This window comes from Typopeltis vanoorti, chromosome 12, assembly GCF_054136105.1.
Source record: "Typopeltis vanoorti isolate ZY-2024b chromosome 12, IOZ_Tvanoo_1.0, whole genome shotgun sequence".
In the NCBI taxonomy this organism is placed as follows: Eukaryota; Metazoa; Arthropoda; class Arachnida; order Uropygi; family Thelyphonidae; genus Typopeltis; species Typopeltis vanoorti.
The window spans coordinates 8,317,501-8,342,710 of record NC_143560.1 but is presented as its reverse complement, the minus strand read 5'-3'; the positions used below and the strand labels follow the sequence as shown (position 1 = coordinate 8,342,710).

Below are 25,210 nucleotides of genomic sequence, written 5' to 3'. Positions count from 1 at the left end.
ATCTTTATCAAAGCACAAATTTTTAAAAAGTTATCTTTAAATATGCTACTACAGTAATTTTCTTTTTATATTTTCGCTTGTCCACATCAGATTATCAGCAGGTTTTGAAGTCTAGGACGTTTTTGTAGTCGTTTCCACTTCCACTGCAGTCGGTGGCATGATGCCATAATTGTTTGGATTAATTCGTTCTTGTCCTTTCAACTTTATGGCTGTGTCGTAAGTGATGGGATCAGCAAGTGGAGCTTTGAATTCCCAAAGATTAGGTGGCAGTTCTACCCTGTACTGTGTAGCGTACGTGTGTACTGATACTTCTTTTTCCACTCCAAACATGGACCTACAATAAAAATAAAACATATTTTTATGGAAGCGATTAATCTAATTTTATTAAAATGTGGCTCAGCTCAACATCAGCACTCGAAATCTGCAGTTTTCAAATAATATCATACTAGAATAAATATATAACCATTAAATATGTCTATATAGTTCGGTATTTATTCCTCATTTTAAATGGTCATCATCATGCTTGTCAAGGATTTAGGCCTACAGCGGCCACTTCCGACCTTAGAAGTCATCGTTGAATCTCTGAAGAGGACGTCCTGGTTTTCTTTTTTCCTAGTGGTTTGTAATTTTAGGTTCGTTTTGGTAATCTTTCTGTTTTCATTCTTTCAATGTGTTCCATCCATTTGTGTTTATATTATTTAATTTTTTCTATTACTGATTCCTGGTTTAATTCTTTCATAATTTCTTCGTTTCTTTTGTGATCAAATAGAGTATACTTTGCAGTTTTTCTCATAAACTTAATTTCAGCTGTTATTAATCTTCGTTTGTCTTTTTGTTTTATTGTTCAGATTTCACTTCCATACAATAGGACTGGTAGGGCTAATGCATTGTATACTGTATATAATGTATTGTAGGGCTTATCTATTGTATATAACTGAACACATAAGGTTAATTTATAATGAACTCATATGGCCATCAGAGTATTTCGGAAAGGACTGAAACCATTGATCTCTTATACTCATCACCACAAGCATTGTAACTACAAGTGGTTTACAAGTTAAAATTATCAATGTATTATCTCTAGAACGATAGTCTATTTAAGAGGCACTACGTGTAATGTTCAAATTCAGTTAGCAAAATATATATGGAATTAAATAAAAGAAAAAGAAACCGCCACATTTATTTAAAAGCAGTCAATTGCATAACATTTAAGTTGAATGAAAAAACACTGAAAATTACATAAAGATATGTGATTTTTGAAAACGCAGTTGGAAGAATGAGGGAAATTTCTCCCTTCGATTGGAAAATACCTGAATTCGATTCTCCTCACGAGGAATCACTCTGTGGATTTAGTTAATTGAAGATCAGCTAGCCGATATCTTACAGAGGTAGTGGGGTTTTCTCCCACATACAGGCAAATTGTCCAGAGAACAACCAATTAAAAAATACTCTTAATTGGTGGTATAGATGACGTAGTATGTTGATGGAGATTAAGTTGTGCGGACAGTGATCCGTTTTGTACAGCCTTCCCGCGACGAGTCTTTGCACTCCACAGAAGTGCTGAATAATAATAATAAATGAAGATAATCATGTAAGCTTATTATGAATCGAATCATATCTTGCAATAATGATTATTAATGCGAATGTGTTAAATTTGGAAACAGAAAATCCAAATAACGCAGTAAATGAGCAACTATTAATGGACCAAATCGAGCAAATTTGTAAAATTTTTGCCTATGTTTCACAGACATCTTCAGTACAGAAATGTACTGAAGAATGTACAGCAGAACAACAGGAAATTCTAAAAATCTCCATAAGAATAGCTAAAGTAGTGTAACAAAAACGCTTGACATTTTCCTAACTTACAAAAATAAAAACTATATACTCTATATATTAATAAAGGTTTAGCAGATTTTAAAGTACTATCTCTTGTTAAAGAGATAAACGTAAAGAAAACCATCGGATCTATTTAAGTTTGGACATATGAACAAGGTTTCACAATTTTTCTCATGATGATATTTCGTAAGAAATCGGTTCTTATGAAGGATTTTTGTCTTATTCCAGAGAACTCTGTATCTATCTATCTATTTATCTATCTATCTAGTAGACATATACCACTTCCTCATGTCAGTGTCCCCATCCTCACCATTCTTATATTCAGCCTTAACACTCTCATCTACAAGGCTGCATATACCACACAGTTTTCAGTGGGATCTGCCATATAAATCAAAATGTGCCAAACCAGATTCCGAAATACAGTGGAGACTATGGCATAACATCTTGCCAACTCCTTCAAAGCTCTACAAATTTAAGCTAAGAGAAACGGATCTGTGTCTATTCTGTGACGTTTCAGGCACCTTGGAACACACATATCTGACCTGCCCTGCAAACAAAGTGATAATCACCTATGCTCTGAATACCGCCTCTAGCACCTGTAACTACACACACAGCCAAGAAGACTACTGGAATTTAGTCCACACAGAAGAAAACAGACACAGAACATGCAATTTCATCTTCATCTGCGCTAAGGCCGTCATCTACAGCTTTTACCTAAAACAGACAAGAAGTAACCAGCACCCATCCATCACTGAAACTGCACAAACCCTCATGCACATCCTCCGTCGGAAACTAAAAAGCAGGCTTCTATTGGAACTTGAGCACTTCAAAGAAACAAGAACTGTCGCGAAATTCCTAGAGGAGTGGAATCCAACTGGTACCCTCTTCTGGATTGACGACGACAATGTGCTTCATCTGAATGATAACTCAGACTGAAACTGAACTGTTAATTTTGAATATTCATTTATATCTCTATTGTACACCCGAAAGGAAAATGTTTTTCTTTCTCTGTAAATATATACTTATAATATGTAAATAGTCATTGTTGCCTATCGTGTAATGTTTATTTTAACAAGTTAAATAAAAAAAAAAAAAATAATAATAATATCTAGTAGACATATCATGTCTGTTCAGGTTCATAGTATGTGGTGTAAAACTTTAATTCTTCACGAGGAATAAAAGCAGATCTTCCAGGTTGTCCATCATAAGATAAGCCACCGAAGCTAGGAATCTGGTAAACACCTTAAAAACTAAGAGGAGGAAGCCCGTCCTTAGGAGATGAAAGAAAAGTGGAGATCTTTCTGACAGGATGAAAGGGCACAAATGTTCAGGAGTTTTAAAAGTTTCGCAAGACGTTCAGAAATTCCTTGGACATAAGGGAAAGGAATGCGACTAATTTCCTCTTGAGATGCTGAATGTCTTATTAATAAGACATTCTGCTTAATAAGAAAATTAACATACAGCAATTTCGATCTAAAATAAATGTGCTTCAGAAACCAGTTCAGTTTAGAAAAAGAAGATAATCAAATAGCCTTTTCGGATCTGCTACGAGCAGATCCGAAAAGGCTATTTGAAAGAAGAAGACTAATACAGACCGTTATATCCATGCAGAATCCTGCCATCATTTTATTCTCAGAAGTAGGACTAGATAGTCCTACTTCTCTGCACTGTCATCAAGACCTTAATACATCGTGTCCACTCTTTATGTTCTTCAGACGAACTCCTACAGAACTCCTACTCTGATCAGAGCAGTATTACACTATTACACTATAGATTTCTTCTATTTTGCTTTCATAAAGCATTTAACAGCTGAACTATTTTTGTTTTCTACTTTACTATCTTGCTTCTTTTTTCACAGAAACGTGATTTTTAAAATCACTCTGAGTTTCAATTTAGTAATGTTAATGCTTTAATACATGAGGCACGTTTCAACCAAGATTTCGTTATAAGTTCTCCTCACTAGTCATGGAAAATATCACCATCATCTTTTTCCCTTTTGTATTAGGACCGATGGCGGTTCCTGCTAACTTGGCTTCTTATAAATCTGATACTGCTGGTGATAGGCCATCTAGTCCTATCTGCACTGTCTGCTATGACTTCAAACTGCGTGTATTCTTCTGGACGGTTTGTGGGATGAAAAATCCGAGTTTCCGCGGTAAAAAAAATAAAAAAATAAAAAATAAAAATTCCTACCTTCGTATGAGAAGTGCTTACTCTTCAGTTTAAAAGCCCCAATAAAGGTTCTTTGCGTCGAAGACTGAATTTGAAACTAGATTTTTCCAACCAAAGGGCATCTTCTATGTCGACTGAACTATGAAGGCTCAAAGTATATATATATATATATCGTGTTTTTAACATGAAATCTAGCAATGGCAACAAGAAAACGAAGTATAAAATGGAAAAAAAAAAAAAACATACCTGACAATAACTTCGGGTTCAACAGACAGGTTCTTTCCGGTATATACATGCTGTATAACAATCTCAGTATTTACCTGTTAAAACATGGGGAAAAATGAAAAATTATTAACTTTAAAACAAAAAAAAGTCAAGTTTTTTAGAGAAGGCACAGACTATTGCTAATTTTACTTCTGTAAAATTAACAATATTCTCTTGAATTTGAAGTGTTAAGGATTAAAGTTATATTATCTTTCAAGTCTGCAAGATAATATAAATTGAATTTCCATAGCAAGAATGCCTTTAAATGATGAGGATGCGGTAGCCTTTAGCCGTGCAAAGGAGTTGTAATAAGGCTAACAGATTATTCTCAATTGGATTGAGATCTGTATTATGAAATGACGACAGAAGACGACTAATCTCATCTGTATCTTTCACAACTCATTTTAGATCTGTCATGGATGAAAGGTACATTACCATTTTCAAAGAAGACATCGCGTTAAGTACAGAAATGTAGTTTAGGATTTATCTGCTTTAGAATCCTTGTAAAACACAACGGCATTTTGTCCTTCAATCAAAGAAATCAGCACGCCAATTGCATGCCATGTGAAATTCATCACACTATTATTCCATCTCTTGCAGTTTGTAAAGCTGAGGTAAGAAATAAAAGGATACACATTTTCATGTGGTTATCTTCTCTATAGCTAAAGCTTTTATTCTAAATCTACACCTCTGAAGTAGTTATTGTTTCAGAGTTCTGACTGGAATACGCTTGCAAATAGGCTGCTGGCTTTCGAATTCTACATCCATATTTCGCTTTGCATAGTTCAAAAATCGAACACTCCAAACATTACTTTTGACACCAGTTTTTGTGCATATTGCAACAGCTGTCTATCGCTAAAAATAAAAAAAAAAGAATATTTACAATATATTGTACAGTATTACATTCTACAAAATTTCAAACAAAAAGATAGTATAAGAAATAAAGATTTCAAAAGTTTCATATACACACACACATACATCAAATTCCAAATTAAATAATTTTTCCTGTTTTCAAATTACAAAACCATTGATCTACTAATCGTGACTTTTCAATGTCACTGCGACGTGTATATTCCAAAAGGATTTTTGTGGTCTAAGACGGCGCTTCCCAAACTGTGAGTCACAGCCCCCTTGAGGGCCGTAGGTTTTGTTGAGGTGGGGGGGGGGGGTATGAAATAATGAAAACAAATTTAAAATCTTTTAAGACTAAATATTTTTTTTTATCTTAAAAGAAACATTTAATTTTTATTATTTATTATTTCTTTTTTGTTATTTTTTCATATTTTAATGGGGAAAAAATCACACATTGGTTCACAAATTTTGCTTCCTGCGTATTTCGGCGCTTAATGAATATTAGTAAATATTGCTTATTGGTATAAGTTTAATTTCAAAGCAGAAGTCTAAGAATTGCAGTTTCAAATATTTCACCTGATACTGACTTTTTGTGTAGTAATTTTGAAACATGTCCATCCCATTAAATTGTTATTAAACTTCTTTTATGTTTTCAGTTCTTTCTTTATTACTAATCGTTTTACGTTTCATGTGCTTGTACTGCAAATGTGCAATAACAATATATCTATCTATATAAAAATATGAGATATTGTGCCATGTCAAACGTGTATGTAAGATGCTAAAAATGTAATATTTGCATTTTATTTTTGCAATATTCGCTGTGTATGTTTTGTATTGAATATAAATGCAATAAATATTATAATAATATATATCTATATTACGATTTTTTTTCGAGGGGGGGCGTGAAATATTTTTATTTTTCCAAAGGGGGCCCTGAAATCAGAAGTTTGGGAAGCACTGCTCTAAGACGACAGCTGTAAAAGATGTAGTTCCTATTTCTAGGAATGTGCAGACTGCTTCAGTTAGCGTTTAGGGAAAAGCGACAATTTTTTTCCTCTTCTTTCCGGTTCTCGCTAAATTTGAGATGAAAATTCGCACCAGGTGACTGGTAAGTCACCTGGTGCGAATTGTCTATCGCTGAATTGTTTTAAAAAAGAATATTGCCTACAATGTAAGATTCGCGCTCCATAGTTCTAAAACTACTGGAATTATCAAATAATCAATACATTTTTCGCAGTCAACAAATGTATTATTGTCATTATTATTTTGTAACTGAAAGTAATTTAGTAACTCTAATAGACTTCGAGCTACTAAATTCACTGCAGTTTAAAATCGTTAGAAAATTTTCCAACTGCTTTGGTTTCAGGTACAAAATCTTTGCTTACCGGTGTAATTAGAAATGAGTCTATGGTGTTTCATTAGTGTGTCTCTCAATTCCCAGTTCAACCCCGTATGACATTTAACACAATACTCTGATATTCTTACCGGGATACCTTCGCCTTCCATTTCCATTCGAAACCTTGGGTTTTTAAACAAGGCTTTCCACAAAGTCTGAGGAGTTTCTTCCGATTGCAATACGACTTCTTGATGTTTTGATCTTCTTGCATATTTATGAACAGTAAGATGGTCTGAGTGCAGTTTTAGCTGTAAGAAAAGTGAATAAATAGCTTAATCGAGCTTTTGTTTTCAGATGCTGCATAACTTTTTGGAAGCTTAAAAAAATGTAAACTTAATTTCATTATCAGTAGTACTTACAGGTCTTTACGGCCCGCTGTAGGCTAAGTAAGTATCTTTGGCTTTCTAATTTTAATTTTTATTACGAAACAGTTGTTAGCTTTTAAAGTTATGGCTGTAAACTTGTGCATTCTACTGGATAATGTGCAGGAAGAAAACAATTCTACTTCCGCGTGAGATTCGATAATTCTCATTCAAAAGAAAAACACTTATAAATGCTCTTCTCATCCTACGCTGGTCTTAACAGCCAAAGAGTATCGTTAATACCAGCTAAACTATGGAACCTCTTTAAACTTATGACCAGTGCGGCTTACGCTGCATATGATAAAAATTTTCACTCTTCTGAATCTTAAGAAGTACTGCATTTATTGCATTTTAAGACATTTAAGCCAATGATATGAATATTGCCACGAACAGAGAGGAACTTTTATCCATTACCTGCGTTTGTGTTTATAACAACAAAACTTTTCCAACAGGAGGAGCTGTAGTAGGCTTTACTTAGCTCTACTAGTTTCAACAAGTGCAGTTCAGTGAAGGTGCCTTAGAATATTTTATCAGTTTATTCTCAGACTATCCCTTGAATCACTTTTTCCCCCCAAGACACCTTTACTTAACTCCACTTGTTTCAGTTTGTGAATTAATAATAATAAAAGAATCGGAACCCATTTTGCAAATAAAATATATGATTGCAAAAATTGCAGCCATGTTACTTGACTATTATCGATAATAAAATGGTTAGAGAGATAATAATAATAATAATTTTTTTTCTTTAAACATTTTATATATATATATATATATATATATATATATATATAATACATTACATGAACATAATTGTGCATAACAGATACTTTTAATCTACAAAATAATCCGCTACAGCGGATTATTTTGTAGTTTAATCCGAATCACCTCTTGATTCGAAGAAAAATGCTGACCAGCGAGGAAGAGTTTTAGTTTTGGGAAGAGATAGAAATCAGAGGAAGCCAAATCTGGGGAATATCCCTTAATTTTCCCATTGCCAAAACACCTTTGTAGGCAGGTGCATTGTCCTGATGAAAGATGATTTTTTCTTCTGCAAACCGGGTCTTTTCACACGAATTTTTTCGTCTAGTCTGGTTAAATGATCGTAATAATATGCCCTGGTTATTGTTTTGCCCTTTTCAAGATAATTAATAAACAAATTTCCTTTATTATATAATTTCCATCCGAAGACACCGATGCCATGTCCTATCCTGATGATGGAAAGTACTTTGTCTTCTTTGGTGCTGAACAACCGGCTTCTGTTCACTGTTTTGACTGCTGTTTGGATTCTGGTATGTAATGGTGAATCCAAGTCTCATCCATAGTAATAAATCGACGCACAAAATCAGTTTTTATTCTTGTTAAAACGCTCCAAGCACTGTTCACAGATTTTCATGCGAGTGCGTTTTTGATCTGCTGTGAGCAAGCGGGCACCCATATTGCGCAAAGCTTTTTCATTTGCAATTCTTCGTGCAAGAAAACCCTACGCGTTCTTTTGAAATGCTTATAGTCTAAGCAATTTCACGCGCTTTGACTCGCTGGTCAACCAGTACCATATCGTGCACTTCATCAACGATTTCTGGTGTTGTTACACTTTTCAGATCATCCTCGTATATTACGAACTTGGACACAGGTATTGATCACCAAAAAAAAAGAAAAAGAAAAGTATACAAGTCTCTGGTTGTGGTTATGAAAAATGAATGCAGTTATACAGCATTCTTAATGGCGAGTAATCTCTACTTCACACACACACACACACACACACACACACACACACACACACACACACACACACACACACACACACACACACACACACACACACACACACACACACACACACACACACACACACACACACACACACACACACACATCAGCATTAATTTTTATGAAGTTGAAGGCATTTGAAATGCTAGACATGTCAACATATTTTTAAAATGTGTTGTCCAACATTTAATTTTCACGGGATCAAAGGTAAAAACGTTGAACCTTTTGCTTGAGTTCTAATTGACGCGTTAGAGTTTGTTGAGGAAGGTTGAGAAATTTGGTTCACCAACAAGACATCGACAACATGAAGAATAATCCGCGAGTTAAATTTGTATCAAACACAAAGTTCGTTTTGATAGAGAATTTGAAAATCATGGTTCCTGAAAAGAAAAAAAAAAAGATTTAAAAGCACAAAAATCAAAACTTTTTTAAGAATATACTCTCCAAACAACCAACTTAACTTCCTAAAAGGAGAGTTTCGTCCACTCTCCAACCAGTGGACCATGGATTTGGATTTCAGAGTCGCATGGATATTTATAGATGTCCACATTTGATAGGATGAATTCATCGCCCGATGTGAGATCTTCACTCTCTTAATGGAGACTGGAAATGGCTTGGAAAAGTTCCATGTTTACTATATAAACAAGACATCGGATTACCTAATCCCTATCCCAGCTCGATGTATTAATGTACTATAGGTTACCAGTCTTTCGTGTGTGGATTTGATATATTAAAAATAAAAAGATAAAAAATAAAAGGCATAATTTTCTTTTCAAAGAAGATTGATAAGACCTTGTAGGCATTTGAAAGCAATTGCAAATTAATTTCATAAAATGCTTTTCTTATTACTGTTTTCCAAGATGACTATTTTGAAGGGGCTAATGTGAAGTACAATATATAAATAAAATCTCATTTGTTACGCTTGATCCCATTACTTTATAGTCACAATTTATAACTTTTCGAAAAGAAGCGAAGTCATTTCAATCTGCTGTTCGTTATTAATAGTTCTTATTTCCATGTCATCTTTTTATACCCCTCTCTCTCTCTCTCTCTCTCTCTCTCTCTCTCTCTCTTCATTTCTTTTTTAGTGTATCTAAGGGAAGAACAGTTATATTTTCATGCAGAAACTTTCTTTTATTTGGAATAATTTTCTTTTGCTGTAACATCAAAAATGTCTAGAAGGAAGACTTTTTTTTTAATCTAAAAGTGATCGTTTTTTATCACAGTGAGAATATTTCATACTGCTCGGATCCATCCTCAGCAACTTCACAAATCATTCAGGTCTAATTCTGATATCATTAGGTTTCTTCATCTCTCTCTCTCACAGGTTGCATCTGTGTTAAATGTTCATATGTCTTAGGTCATCTTCATTACCACGTCCATCCATCATGCTCGTGGTATTCCTAGAGATCTTTTCTTGTCAATTTGTAAGTACATGTTTAATTAGCTAATCATTTGCTCTCCAAACCATGTAATTCTCTTACGTCTTATAAATGATAAAATGTTAGATGTTTGTCTGATTATGTTTTCGTTCATACAGTCTAGTATTTTGATTGCAAGATAGTTCATATTTTTTCTCATTCCTTTCGCAGCCTCCGAAGCCGTTTGGTCGGAAAGACTTGGGTTCGATTTCATCTGGTCTCTGGTCTCTTTCAACTAAAGGTGAGTTAACTGATCTTATACGGAGATGGGGAGGGGTAGAGTTTCACCCGGAAACTCGGGTGTTTCGGCCCCCAGAACAGGCAAACCGTTCGCGTGAACACACACATCTACAGACATAAGACACACCGGGAGGCACAGGACCAACCACCTTATCCTCGAGACGGTCCGGGTTGTGAAGTCTACAGCTGAAGAATCTCAATGGTTATGAAAAGACTAGACAAGGTTTTCCTTTCAATTATGATAAGTTTTCTATTATCTCCCTTTGTTGTTAAACATGTTTCACAACCATAGGTTAATATCAATTGTAGATAGCTTAAAACAGACTTTTTCTTTTGATTTTCTTGATAGTATTCTAGATTTTAGAAGTTGTAAAATTGATAATATCCACTATTAGCCTTCTCATTTTCTCTCCTTTATTTCTTGATAAATATCAATATAGCTGTTAATGACGACTAGCCAAATGGCCTTTTGTCATTAACAAAATTAACAAATGCTTTTAAAGTCAGACTTGGATTTGTGATGATTCATTTTGGATTTTTGCTTGCTTCTTTGCACGCTGAGTATAAAGTTGAATTTTTTGTTAAAATCATCTGCAGTGTGCTGAATCCTTCCCCCCCCCTCCCCTTTTTTTTGAACTTGGTACACTTGTGACTTGGAAATAAAAACCATGACTTGGAAAGTAACGGAATTTTGGATGGGGTAGGGAATGATGGCTTGAAAAATCTCTACTTGAGAATAATTTCCGTAACTCACTAACAGCAGCAAGAATTTGAGTCAGAAAAGTTGAAGCGTAGTCATTGGAGGAAAGGGCAGAATTTCTTGAGATCATCCTACCTGGCACTCTTTTGCGCCAAAGAATATGAGATTGGAATACCCAGGAGAGGATGACCCAGGAGAGGTCATTTTGTGGAAGAGGAATCTTTCACAAGATTATGGTCTCAGTTACCAAGAGGAGAGGCGACTTGTACAGAAACATTAAGAAGAAATCATAGGGTATTGAAAGAGTTTGGAGAGAGTTATCAGGTACAGTATGCGATTTGGTAGATATACAATTTATCACTGCTTATGGCAAATATTTCATCTCTTCCAGCGGAAGTAGAACTGGGAAAGGAAGGCCAGTTAGGAGTTATGGGCATTAATGCCACCTAGAAGGATGATTTCGCTTACAATCCACAATCCAGCTACTTTGAGTAAGTGGATTGTAGAAAGTCAGTCTTCAGGAATAAGAAGTTAAAAAGTCGGAATAGTTTTCGGAATTTGGAGATCTGTAAATAGAGCAGATGGCTGTTGCTAAATTGGATTTCAGTTTGGATATCTGTTAAGAATAAGTCTGGTCTAAATATCGATAATTATAATATAATTTATATTGGTATTTTTGTCAGGGGGGTTGGTATAAATTGGATGTGTGTCTGCTTTTTTATTATTTTTATTATTTTCTAAAAAAATACAATCGTTGTGATACTGTTTATTATTTGGTGTACATTTCATAGTTTGATTTAGGAATAATTGTAAAGAAAGGCGGGAAATCATCTACTGTTCAACTTTACATCTATGTGTGGAGAGATTATCCACATAAATATCTTCTTCTTGTTTCTCAGTCATTTTCGATCCACTACTGAATGAAAACTTCCCCTATGATCTTCCAATTTTCCCGGTCTTCTGCTCATCCATCTCTTCCAGGGAAATGGATACCAACCAGAAATCACTATCTGGTTGGTATCCATTCTGTTACATTTCTGGTCCGTTCCTCGAGCCAGATGTCCTGTCCATCTCCATTTGGATGCTTTTACAATTTCTATTACATCCAAGACTTTTGTCTGCGATCCATCCTTCCACTTTTTATCCATTAATGTTATTCCTAGGAAGATTCTCTCCATTCTTCTTTCCGTCACCGGTATTTGTTTTTTTATTTGTTTGGTTGGTGACCAGGATTTTGAGCCGTAGGTGAGTACTGGTAAGATGCATTGGTTGAATGTTATGCTTTGCAAGCAGATGGGTAAGTTATTTTGCCAGATGTGGTTGTGAATGCTTCATCTGTGAATGAGTTTAAGGAGAAGTATGACAGGTATTGCTGAATAATGGTTAATATGTTAATGTTGGGTCTCCCGCGACGAGTCTTTTGACTCCATGGAGGCACCTTACATAACAATAATAATAATAATAATAATAATAAAATTTCCCCAAATAAATTCTAGGCTAACTGTATCCTTTTAATTTCACTCTGCAATCCATTTTCAATGTCACTGAAATGTCATGGGCATTGAATGTCATTCAATACCTTTTTGACATTCGGAAGAGAGAGATTATTCCGAAATACTACTGCAGCGATCGCACCTGACATTGTAATATGTGGGGGAGGGAGGGAGGCGGGATGATGACATTTCTCCAATGCCACCGCTGCTTATTTAATAGGCTGAATAACTCTCTTTTTCATACTACCCATTCCTGTGGTAACGAATTGGCCATACGAAGTCATATGAAGCCAACGAATATGAAACAAATCCTATTTTCATAATACTTAGCGCATATGATCCAGAGTGAATTAATTCAGAGTTGCTCTCCATTTCGATAGCATTCGAGACAAACAGCACAATAATGCTCAGTGATTAGTGTCATTCAATAAAAATAAGAGAAGATAATTAATCCGTAGCTTTTATGACTACCGTTACGACGTAAGTGGGAAGATCTCCTTTCGATCAACAGTGACAGAACATGTACTGGCGAATATTAATTGGGGATTTCGAGGTAAAATAAAAGTTGATTCCGTTCAGAAAATGACTCCAACAATTTTATTAGAAAAGTACTTCATCTATTTATAGGAATAGTGATATTTTTTGCAACGGTACAAACGTTCACTTGTACGAGTCCTCGAAATACTGATTTTAGAAAACTCATGAGCCACTCACCTATAAAGGTAGCAGATTTTCTTTCTTCCAGAAAGTCGATAATTTTCTCCTGAATAGAAAAGCATTCGATGAACAGATATTGAACTCTCTTTGCCTTAGTTGCGGTAACATGTATTTAAAGAAAAAACTTCGTTAGATATCAGATCATGGAGATTGGCAGGAAACCAGGATGTTTGGCAATCCTATATTAAGGGAGGGGGGGATATTCCAAAAGTGTATTCCTAAATTTAACACTGAAGTTGAACATATAAATATTCAAACCAAGCGACACTTTTTGTAAAATACATGATCACAAAAGAAAGTTCTTCATTATTATTAAACACATCAATGAAAGATTACTTACGTCTCCTACTTTGTCCAAAGTGCATAGCATGAAGGGCTCACAGTACATCAAAGGTAAAGTCATGGAAAATCGTTTATCAATCCTGAAAGGAGAAAATATTTAAATAAATTACTCAACATTAACTTAAAAACATGTAAATCAGTGCAGCACCAGCTTAAAAATATTTTGGAAAGATTAAAAAATAAAGTTTAATTTTGGGAATTAGATTCGTTTGTTTGATTTATTTTTTTAGTGTTTACTTTGACTGATTTCAAATGATAATTTATACTTTAGTTTAATAATAATTATTATTATTATTATTATGCGTTGCTGTTGCTTACTATTTCTCTTGTTTGTTATTACTATACTATCATGGAATCATTGCTTAACATTACGAGTGTATGCAAATTTTATTTAAGAGTTAAATGCGAATTTATTTTTTAATTTCACTCTTACTTTAGAAAATACTATTACACATAGTGAAAATGGTTTGTGAACACTTAGGTTAATGAATTTCTGTTGTGTACAAAGTAATGCTAAAATGTTTTTTAAGGCCGAATTTAAGCTTTCGGAATTGAAATATTAAAATACTTTTTCAACTCTCGAAACCAAATTATTAGTTCGTTGAAGACATCCAGTTTCAAGCTACCATTTAACATATTAAAGAGAAACTTAAGGTAGTAATGAGGATAAGAATGGATGAACAAAAAAATGGTTTGGGAGCTTAGGTGACCTCAAACAAACACTAAGTATGAAAAGCCCATGAAATATGCTATGTTTCGAAAAAAAGGTTCCGTTTGATTATTGCAAACATTGCTTATAAATTACTGCATTTCAAGTATATTTACAGTTACACAATGGAGAGCACTTCGTATTGAAGCAGAAGACTTAATGCATATTTACTCCAGGCACGTTTTGATCTAACATACTCATGTCAGATGGTGATTAGTTTTATCTGTTACACTGAACTCTTGCTAATTGCACTGCAGTCTCTTAAGCTGCTTCATTGTGAATGGAAACATCTTTGTCTTTTAATATAAACATGCTTTTAATGTTCTTTTTTTTAGTAAGCATGTATACATTTTAGCGGTAGGTGTATGTTTACGCATACCCTGAAAAACGATTAAAAGTATAAGAGAAACTATTTTTAAATTAAAAAATTTCTAATACTGTACCTACTTCAGATTAAGCATAGGCATTAAATAAATAACCTACTGCTCTTATAGATTATTATTTCTACATTCAGTTGACACTTCACAGTCCAAGAGTAACAAGAAACATGAAACAGCATATTGAAATCTTTGACTGGCAAATGAGTCCAATTCGGGTCTATCTAAAAGCCTAGTAATCGACCAGATATCGTCATAAAATGTGAGATGTCCCTAAAAGTGCCTTTTCTGGAGTTGAGATGGTGTTATATCTGAAAGGCTCAACTTTTCCCACCTGATATTTTCCCTCGAACTATAGAGTATGTTGCACATTTCCCAAGTCCAAATTCCATAGAAATATCTTCAGTGAAGATTCAGAATGTATTGAGCAGTGATACAATTTCTCTAGATGATTTTCCTTATAGCTTAAAATTATAGATGTATAACAAATGTGATATTTTTCTTGCTTGCTTTGGTGTTTGATATTCGAGGCAAGTTTTCTTTAGGATTAATGTTACAGGAATCAGTGCTAGAGTGAACAATAGAGATGATAGTGACTAGTGAGTCACCTTAGAAAATTGCTCTCGTGATAATAACTGTACTCAGATGATTTCCATTAACTTTAACTGAGTTTTGCATATGGTCATGACAGCTGTCAGGAATTTTCTTACATTTTTACTCACTCCAAAAATTTCTACACATTTTCTAATCCAAGTATGTGGCAAGGAGGTGAATGCTTTCTGTTAACCAATCCATGCAATATAAGTTGCCTTTTCGAATTTTTCAAAATAATTTTGTCACTTAACAAATGGTCCTAACATCCTTTTGTTCAAAAGCCAGAAATTGGTGTCGTGATAAATATTGACTAATTGAAGTTGTTAGAAGTCCAGTGAGTAACTTTGGAAGGCAAGTTACTGGGCGGTAATTATTTGGAACAGCTTCTTCTTTTTTGTTTTTTAAAATCAAAATAGTCCTTCCGGTTGTCATGCACTCTTCGTGGTACTAGTTTCTATGCGCTAGACCATCCCTCACCAAAAGAAAAACCATTACAGTTTCGATTCTACTCGCTAGTTACAGGAAAGTTTTCTGCACTTTTTTTTAACCCAGTTTACGAATTAGTTGATCAGTTTCGTACAGGCAATTAAAGTTTACCCTCCGGAGACTCTGGTTCTTCGTCCGGCAACTCAAAAAAATCGACTATAGAACTGAGCCTATTTGAGATAATAAATATGCCTCTTTGGGGTTTGTCGACTGATTCAAAAAAAAAAAAAGTAGTTAGTGCTAAAGGAATCTGTTCTGTCTTCTCCTTTTGTGAATAAAAGGGATTAGAAGATTTTTGTACATTATTTTACAATGAAAAAAAAATTAATAATTCATTTTAATATTAAATAAAAGTAAATAAAAACAATCTTATATGTAATTCAATGGAAGAAACTGAAAACAACACTTGAATCTGTCATTCATAACTGCTTTAATATTTGATTCTTATTATGTGCATCATTTTCCTTTTCAATGTCAGGGAACTCTTAATATTGATTCTATTTGGAGACTATTACTTCCCATCTTCTGTGGAGCTTCTGTTTTGAATCCTTAGAATACGATAATCATTATATCAGACCAAAATCTTATTTAGAATAATAAAAGAGAATGAAATAGCTGATTTGAGAGCTACTTATGGCATATTTGACTTCATCAGAGACATTGAGTATTGAGATAGTATTGAGATGCCTGTGTAGTCTTGTGGAACTGGGACATCTCCCTGTGGAGTTGTCTGAAAAGCATATCAGCATTATCGGAATCAGAAATCATCGGCCGGCCAATAGTTTCATATCGTCGACATCGGTTCGTCCATGTTTAAGCTGCTCTCACTTCATGTAAATAACACATTTCATCGTTCATTGGTATATTCTAAAATGTTCATGATCTTGCAATATGTAATAGCTTATTAAATAATAATTACTGTAAAAGACTCGGTTTGCTATTCGTAACGATTTGATAAATATTTATAACTGTTGACGATTTCTCACCTTTTCACTGCAAAAGCAGTTCTTCCACAAGGATTGTTGTACTTTGTCGCAACAACACTGCAAGGAGACTTGAACTTGTCTATAATTGGATCATTAATTTCAGGAAGGGAAGGATGAGCTGCCAAGTATAGATCTTCTACTGAAGACTTCAGCATCACAATGTCCCCATCATGGATGTAGCCATCATGATTGCGTGTTAGTTCTACCTAGAGATGAACATTTTATTTAGATTGAAACAAGTACTATAAAAATTATAACCGAGTACTCTGTAAACCAAAACGGTCATATTTGACTAGTTTTCAGAGACCAGTCTCAAAAATATTAAAGTCGTAAATGATGTGTAGTAAGTGAACTCTAAGTAGGAGGATATTGGTATACGAAATTAGACTTTATTTGTAATAAGAATGCCATAAGCGCATGCTAACAGGCAGTTTAGCAGATGAATAATAGATTTTTTTGTATGAGTGTTACCTATACAAGGTTGTAAACCTATTCTACATTAGCATTAATGTGGGATAGTGTAATGTAGGCTAGGATTATTATTTCTAGTATTAGCACATTGGGTGACTACGCGTTTAAAACAGTCCGGAAACTCCACTCTATTCTAGAGAAGAACTCCAAACATGGACCTTTTTCAAGTCACTTCAGGCTTCCAGTAAAGAATGTGGTGGTCCCACACAAGCGATGTAATTCATCTAAAGACATTCATAATTCCCATGGGCACAATGTATTTGAATCCACAGCCTGTTGGATTGAGAGATTGGAGAGAGGATCGAAGTGCAGGTGTTCTATCCATTAGATCAAAAAGGCCGAAAACTATTTGTTTGTTTCTCATTTCATCTTAATTGGCTTGAAATATCATCTTAAACTTGTATCCATTAATATAATAATGCTTTAACCGAAGAAAATTATTCGTTTGTTATGCATAGATCCATTTTTCATCTGGGTTTGTTTATAAATAATAACACAATTAAGAGCATCATTATTATTCATGATTATATCCTATTTTTGATTTTTTTTCTTCAATATTAATTATTCCATTTCATTCAAGTGCCATCTCTTATCTAGGAGGTTGGATACCAGGATTTGACTCATGTTAACAACGGGTGTTACAACATATGATGAGGACCTTATCTCTTCCGCATATTGTCGTAAGTATTCATGCATGGCTGTAAATCTGTGTTCACGAGGCTGGTTTGCTTGCTTTGGGAGACGAAAAACCTGAGTTTCCGGTGGGAAAAAACCCTCTACCACCGTATGAGACCGGCTAACTCATCTTTAGTCGAAAGAGACAAGAAAAAGGTTCCTCACGTCATGGACGGGAATCGAACCTAGGTCTTTCCTACCAAAAGGGCTTTATTACCAGTACTTAAAAAATGAACATTATGAAATTATGAAATTATACCGATATCCCATTTTCTCGAATACTATACCATTCACAAACAACAAACAGTATGCACAAAAGGAATACATGTAAAAGCCAGTTGTGTGTGTGGTACTAGAAATAGGGCGTAGTTAAGAGTAAACAGACTTATGTTTTTGTTATCAAGAGCTGTTATTTTTAGTCATCGATCATTTCAAACAATTGCCACACAACTACGGTTAACGTTATTAAAAGATGGAAGCATTGTTATTCAAAGGAAATAGTTAAGCACATCCCAAATGCGGAAAGGATAAGAGATCAACAGTAGAGTATCATCATGATAATATATCATCTCGTACCCCAAGAAGTGTAGCAAATTGAGGAAATGGGAATTTTAAATCTTTGACTTTCAGCGCAAAGTCCTGGTTTTATCGTATGGCACATTTCAACACTGACAGCAGGAGAAGAAATAGCAAATGTAATAGAGGGCAAAGGTTGACATTTTATTCCGGGTTGAGAAATTAAATAATTTGTGAAACAATCAGTTGTCTGTATCATTTCAGCAGCATGAACTAATTTTATTGCTTTACACACACACACACACACACACACACACACACACACACACACACACACACACACACACACACACACACACACACACACACACACACACACACACACACACACACACACACACACACACACACACACACACACACACACACACACACACACACACACACACACACACACACACACACACACACACACACACACATAAATGAATTTAAAAGATTCTATATCGAGAAAGAAAAGTTTAATGTTAAGATAAACTAGTTTCGTTGAAATTCAACTTCTTCAGGTATCACAGGCAAAGAATTAAATAAAAAATAACAGAGACATGATAAAATACATTAACAGATCTAGTATAAAACACACAAGTACATTTAAAAACAGGAATGCGTGCTTGAGTTCCAACTGAAGTTGACTACGCGTGAGCTGACACGAGTGCACCAGTACTGGACAGTGGCAATGTGTGCATCAGAAATATTGTAGCTAAGGCTGTTATTAATATGAGATGAATCAAGCGATATTTCTCTAGATTCAATTATTCTTCTTTCAAGTTCATCATAGCACACATCGATATTAGAAGTTTGTGGCCAGTCTACGAGGTGTTGGCGGCCTTCATCCGAGTCGATAAAGAAGAGAACCTGGCTAGAGAGAGCGCTGGCCCTGGTTCTGTTGTAGGAAATGTCTCTTTGGTGTTCTTCCATGCGTAAAAGGATGGATTTAGCTGTCTGGCCTTAGTATGCTTTGCCACAATCACGCAAAATCTTGTAGACTCCTGGATACTGAGTAGGAAGATGTTTCATTTCAGGTCTACTTAGTATGGAGCGAAATTTAGGAAACGTAGTGAAGAAAGTTCTAATGAATTTGTGAAGCATTTTGGCTAGTTTTGGGGAGAGAGAGCTGATCTATGGTAAAGAAATAAAAGCTCTCTCTTGGTGGAGAAGAATCTTCAAAAGCAGTTGAGCGGTGGACAGAGAGAAATTTATTAGTCTTTTTAAGAGAGAATCCATTGTTAACAAAAGACCTTTTAAGAAAATTTAGTTCATATTCAATTTCTGTTTCATCTGTCAATAAAGATCTGGCTCGATGTGCCAGGGTTGAAATAATACCAAACGTTTGTGGAGGGTAGTGATGGGAAGAAGCATGAAGGTATCTATGGATTTAATTTATGGATCTTAGGAAGTCCATATAACCTAGAGATTAGAGGATGAATTGACCTAAGGGAAAGACGGATGTTTTTTGGTAACTCTGGGTTTTCTAGAAATTGAGATTTTGATATTTTCAGCGTATCTCGTAAGTTTTAAGTCCAGAAAGGGAAGACAGTTGTCGGATTCCAGTTCACAGGTGAAATTGATATTCTGATGAAACTTGTTGAGGTGGTCCAGAAAAAAAAGTTGACGTTGTTGACACGATGTTCCCAAATGAGAAATACATCGTAAATATAGCAATACCATATTTTAGGTTTAAGAGTCGAGGAATTAATTGCTTTTTCTTCAAAATCCTTAAGAAATATGTCAGCAAGAATCGGAGAGAGTGGACTGCCCATAGCTAAACCTGAGGTTTGTTTATAAATCTAATTATCGTATTTGAAGTATCCTGAGTTCACACAGTCCTGTGTCCTGTGTCCAAGTATCCTGAGTGGATGGGAAGAATTATTTATTACAACTTTTTTCAAAGGCAGAATTAAGATTCTAAAAGCTTCTAAAGTCCAGAATACTAATAAAATTAATCTCATCAGAAAATTTAATTCTCTAAAATGTATGCAGGATCGTCACACTTCCAATCTTAATTCTGCCTTTATAAAAAAAGTTGTAATAAATAATTCTTCCCATCCACTTTCAACGGCAGAAGAAAGTGTACTTGCTAAAGGTCTCAATTTTGTTATAACTCCTACTTCAATACCTAAAGAACTATTCTTAACGAAGATAGAAAAAGCAGCATCCTTATTACCAATCCAAGAGCACCTTCGTATGGAAGCTATTTTCACCATAAATCATGCAAGACCGCCTTCTGATAACATTTCTCATTCTGAGAGATCAGCTATTAAAAGTCTGAGATACAATAATGACATCATTATTCTCCCTGAAGACAAAGGGAATGCTACTGTCATCTTAAATAGATCGGATTACCATAACATAACAAAATTTGGAACTACTAAACACTGACACTTACTCTGAACTAAATAATGATCCTACAAAAGAACTGCACAATAGGACCCACAATTTACTGAAAACCACCTCAGAGTTACCAAGAAACATCCGTCTTTCCCTTAGGTCAATTCATCCTCTAATCCCTAGGTTATATGGACTCCCTAAGATCCATAAATTAAACTCTCCACTAAGACCAATCGTTGAGGGCATAAACTCCCCTACTTACAACCTTTCAAAATACCTCGCATCCTTTTTAAAAAACCTTTGTGGTACTTCCTTTTCTCATGTAAAAAATTCAGCTGATTTTCTTTCCAACATAAAAGACATCAAACTCAACACATCAAATTTAATGGCAAGTTTCGATATTGTTTCCTTCTTTACGAATGTACCTATTCAAGAAGTTCTAAACCTTCTCCAGAAGAAACTATCCAATAAATTGTTTTCCTCACTTTCTCACTGTGTGAACTCACGATACTTCGAATACGATAATTAGATTTATAAACAAACCTCAGGTTTAGCTATGGGCAGTCCGCTCTCTTCGATTCTTGCTGACATATTTCTTGAAGATTTTGAAGAAAAAGCAATTAATTCCTCGACTCTTAAACCTAAAGTATGGTATCGCTATATTTACGATGTATTTCTCATTTGGGAACATCGTGTCAACAACGTCAACTTTTTTCTGGACCACCTCAACAAGTTTCATCAGAATATCAGTTTCACCTGTGAACTGGAATCCGACGACTGTCTTCCCTTTTTGGACTTAAAACTTACGAGATGCGCTGAAAATATCAAAATCTCCATTTTTAGAAAACCCACTCACACAGACAGATATCTTCATTCTTCTTCCCATCACTACCCTCCACAAACGTTTGGTATTATTTCAACCCTGGCACATCGATCCAGATCTTTATTAACAGATGAAACAGAAATTGAATATGAACTCAATTTTTTTAAAAGGTCTTTTCATTTATTAATCTTAAAAAGATTAATAAATTTCTCTCTGTCCACCACTCAACTGCTTTTGAAGATTCTTCTCCACCAAGAGCTTTTATTTCTTTTTTAACATAGATCAGCTGTCTCTCCCCAAAACTAGCTAAAATGCTTCACAAATTCAACATTAGAACTTTCTTCACTACGTTTCCTAAACTTCGCTCCATACTAAGTAGACCTGAAATGAAACATCTTCCTACTCAGTATCCAGGAGTCTACAAGATTTTGTGTGATTGTGGCAAAGCATACTACGGCCAGACAGCTAAATCCATCCTTTTACGTATGGAAGAACACCAAAGAGACATTTCCAACAACAGAACCAGGGCCAGCGCTCTCTCTAGCCAGGTTCTCTTCTTTATCGACTCGGATGAAGGCCGCCAACACCTCGTAGACTGGCCACAAACTTCTAATATCGATGTGTGCTATGATGAACTTGAAAGAAGAATAATTGAATCTAGAGAAATATCGCTTGATTCATCTCATATTAATAACAGCCTTAGGTACAATATTTCTGATGTACATATTGCCACTGTCCAATACTGGCGCACTCGTGTCAACTCACGCACGTAGTCAACTTCAATTGAAACTTAAGCACGCATTCCTGTTTTTAAATCTACTTGTGTGTTTTATACTAGATCTGTTAATGTATTTTATCATGTCTCTGTTATTTTTTATGTAATTCTTCGCCTGTGAACACCATAGAGACTCTCTATGATGTTCTGAAGAAGTTGAATTTCAACGAAACTAGTCGTTATCTTAACATTAAACTTTTCTTTCTCGGTATAGAGTCATTTAAATTCATTTTTATATACATTATCTACCGAGTAAAATATGATCAATAATATATATATATATATATATATATTTAAAAAGAATTCAATGACTAGAACCTAGATTTAAGTAAAAAGGTTTTAATATAAAAACACGACTAGTTTCGGCTTGCAAGAGCCTTCATCAGGTGACATTATAAAAGAAAAGAAAAAAGAAAAAACACTAAAAACACCGAAGCTTAAATAAACTATGAACAGCACAGAAAGTCTCTATGCATAATTGACATTAAATCGTTGTGGTTGTATTTAAAGCTGTTTTTTCGTTTGTTGTATTGTTGGGAAAGTACGTGCTAGTAGCATCTCGTGAACGCCAGTACCTGATTACAGCTGAATGACTATCTGGGAGATTGTAGCTCAAGTTATTATTTAGATGAACAGGATTGAAGATGATTTCCCTAGATTTCACGATTTTTCTCTCTAGTTCATCATTGCAACGGAAGATGTTAGTATATTTTTCCCAGCAGACTTTGTGACTTTGGCTTTCATCATTAGGATTAGCCGAGAAAAGGATATGACTTGATAATGCACTGGCTCGCTGTCTCTTGTAAATAATGTCCCTCATGTGTTCTTCTATACGCAGTTCAACAGATTTGTCTGTCTGCCCAAAATAAGGAATATCATAATCGCACAATATTTTATATACACTAGGGTATTTGAGATGATGATTACAAGGTTTTGGGTGGCTTATTAAGAAACGGATCTTTGGAAGTGAAGTGAACAAGGTTCTGATATTGTATTTTCTTAGAACTTTTGCTAATTTATGTTACACTGTACTTATTTTGGGCAGACAGACAAATCTGTTGAATTGCGTATGGAAGAACAAAGATTTAATGTCAATTATGTATAGAGACTCTCTATGATGTTCATAGTTTATTCAAGCTTCAGTGTTTAGTGTTTTTTCTTTTTTCTTTCTTTTATAATCTCACCTGATGAAGGCTGTTACAAGCCGAAACTAGTTGTGTTTTTGTATCAAAACCATTTTACTTAAATCTCAGTTCTAGTCATTCAATTCTTTTTAAAAAATGTCGATTTTCAAGATGATGATGCACTAATCTATTGTGCTGCATCAATGATTTTTGAAATGATGAAGAAATCCGCCATCATCATCATCATCATCATCTCTGACATTTCTAATATCTAGCTTAACTCAATAGAGAATATGTGGGAAGTTTTATTGGATATTCTAATAGTCGTGGAGTTTACTAGTCATCATCAAATGACTTAAGGACTGTGCTGCTGCTATAGGAGTAACTTTAAAATCTCAGATGCAATCAATAGCTAGATTGATTAAAATCAATCTGCCTATTGATTCTGTATTTCATCTACATTTTTTACTCTCAAGAATGATTAACTTATCCAGAAGACCCAGTATTCCTGATGAAAGGTAATGTACTCTAGTGAAAGAATAATTGAAATTAGTAGTAATAATAATAATAATAATTGGTAAACACCGTATTTATATAGCACAATACAACAGGACACCTGGATGGCCAAGTGCTTGAAAAAGTTCCATGTTTGGTCTATAGAGAGGATTTCCGAACTATGCAAAAAAAATTTAAAAAAAATAAAATCCTTAGCCCACTTAATATACTATAAGTTTACAACAACATTTCGTGGATTGGAGTCACATAAAAAATAATAAAAAACACACCTAATATGTAAGTTATTCCCCTCCCCCACATGCATTGATACATACAGCTTTCAGATTTGAATGAATAATTTATAACAGCATTTATAAAGTTTTCCTTCAATATGAAATTAAATATTTACCTCACACATGGCCACATTATACAGATTATTAGTCCTCTGAATTCTCAATATATTCTGATTTTTCTTTTCCAGAAAGGAAGTGAGTTTGTCCTGAGTGGAAAAATGAACACTCGTAATGAAAAACTCGTAGTTCTAATTAATAAACACAGTTAATGAGAAAATTAATGAAAACCAAAAACGAATTTATGTATCTACTTCATTTTAATTTTGTATGTCCTATATCAAGGAGTTATAAAAATATGCCAATGAGTTTTGCTATTTGGAAATACAGTGGAATGAAATGGTGTAGATATATTTTAGTAAAATTTTAGAATTATATGTTCGTTAATGTAGTTACAACAGCTCTACAACACTCTTCATTAACGTCTGAACTTTTTTCTCTGCAATTGCTAATATTATGATCCCTTTTTTACGATTCAGGAAATGGTATCCAGATTCTTTACCATCGGAATAGTAGAGTAAAAAAAGTAATAACGTTTTTGTTCAGAAACTGAAATTAGTTTTAGCTGGTGCGATATTTGTTACGAAATTCCTCCGTAACAACCTTTAACAACTTGCAAAATAGGCAAATAGGTCGGGGAAGTGTACAATTAACAGCGCAACACGCTGGTTTCGTAGCCTTCGTTGGTTTGGTTGTAATTCAAAAACATCACCATCAGCGCGCGCGCGCACGCGCACGCACGCACACACACACACACACACACACACACACACACACACACACACACACACACACACACACACACACACACACACACATAAAATTGTGCACTTCATTCCGTCCTACTGAATTTTTTTTCCAGATACATTAGAGATTTAT

General features: G+C 34.6%; 1 protein-coding gene across 1 annotated transcript in view; it reads right to left on the bottom strand.

Moving 5' to 3' along the window:
• The window catches only part of LOC150100567 (cilia- and flagella-associated protein 161-like), a 27,952-nt gene continuing 2,742 nt past the window's right edge, over window positions 1-25,210 (bottom strand). Inside the window, exons 2-7 of the mRNA XM_090401731.1 lie at window positions 24,391-24,480; window positions 16,715-16,920; window positions 13,561-13,642; window positions 6,610-6,768; window positions 4,255-4,328; window positions 1-334 (exon numbers count right to left, since the gene is read on the bottom strand). Coding sequence (XP_090257857.1) covers window positions 112-334; window positions 4,255-4,328; window positions 6,610-6,768; window positions 13,561-13,642; window positions 16,715-16,920; window positions 24,391-24,480 — 834 coding nt within the window. The 3' untranslated portion in view covers window positions 1-111. The remainder of the gene's footprint in view (window positions 335-4,254; window positions 4,329-6,609; window positions 6,769-13,560; window positions 13,643-16,714; window positions 16,921-24,390; window positions 24,481-25,210) is intronic.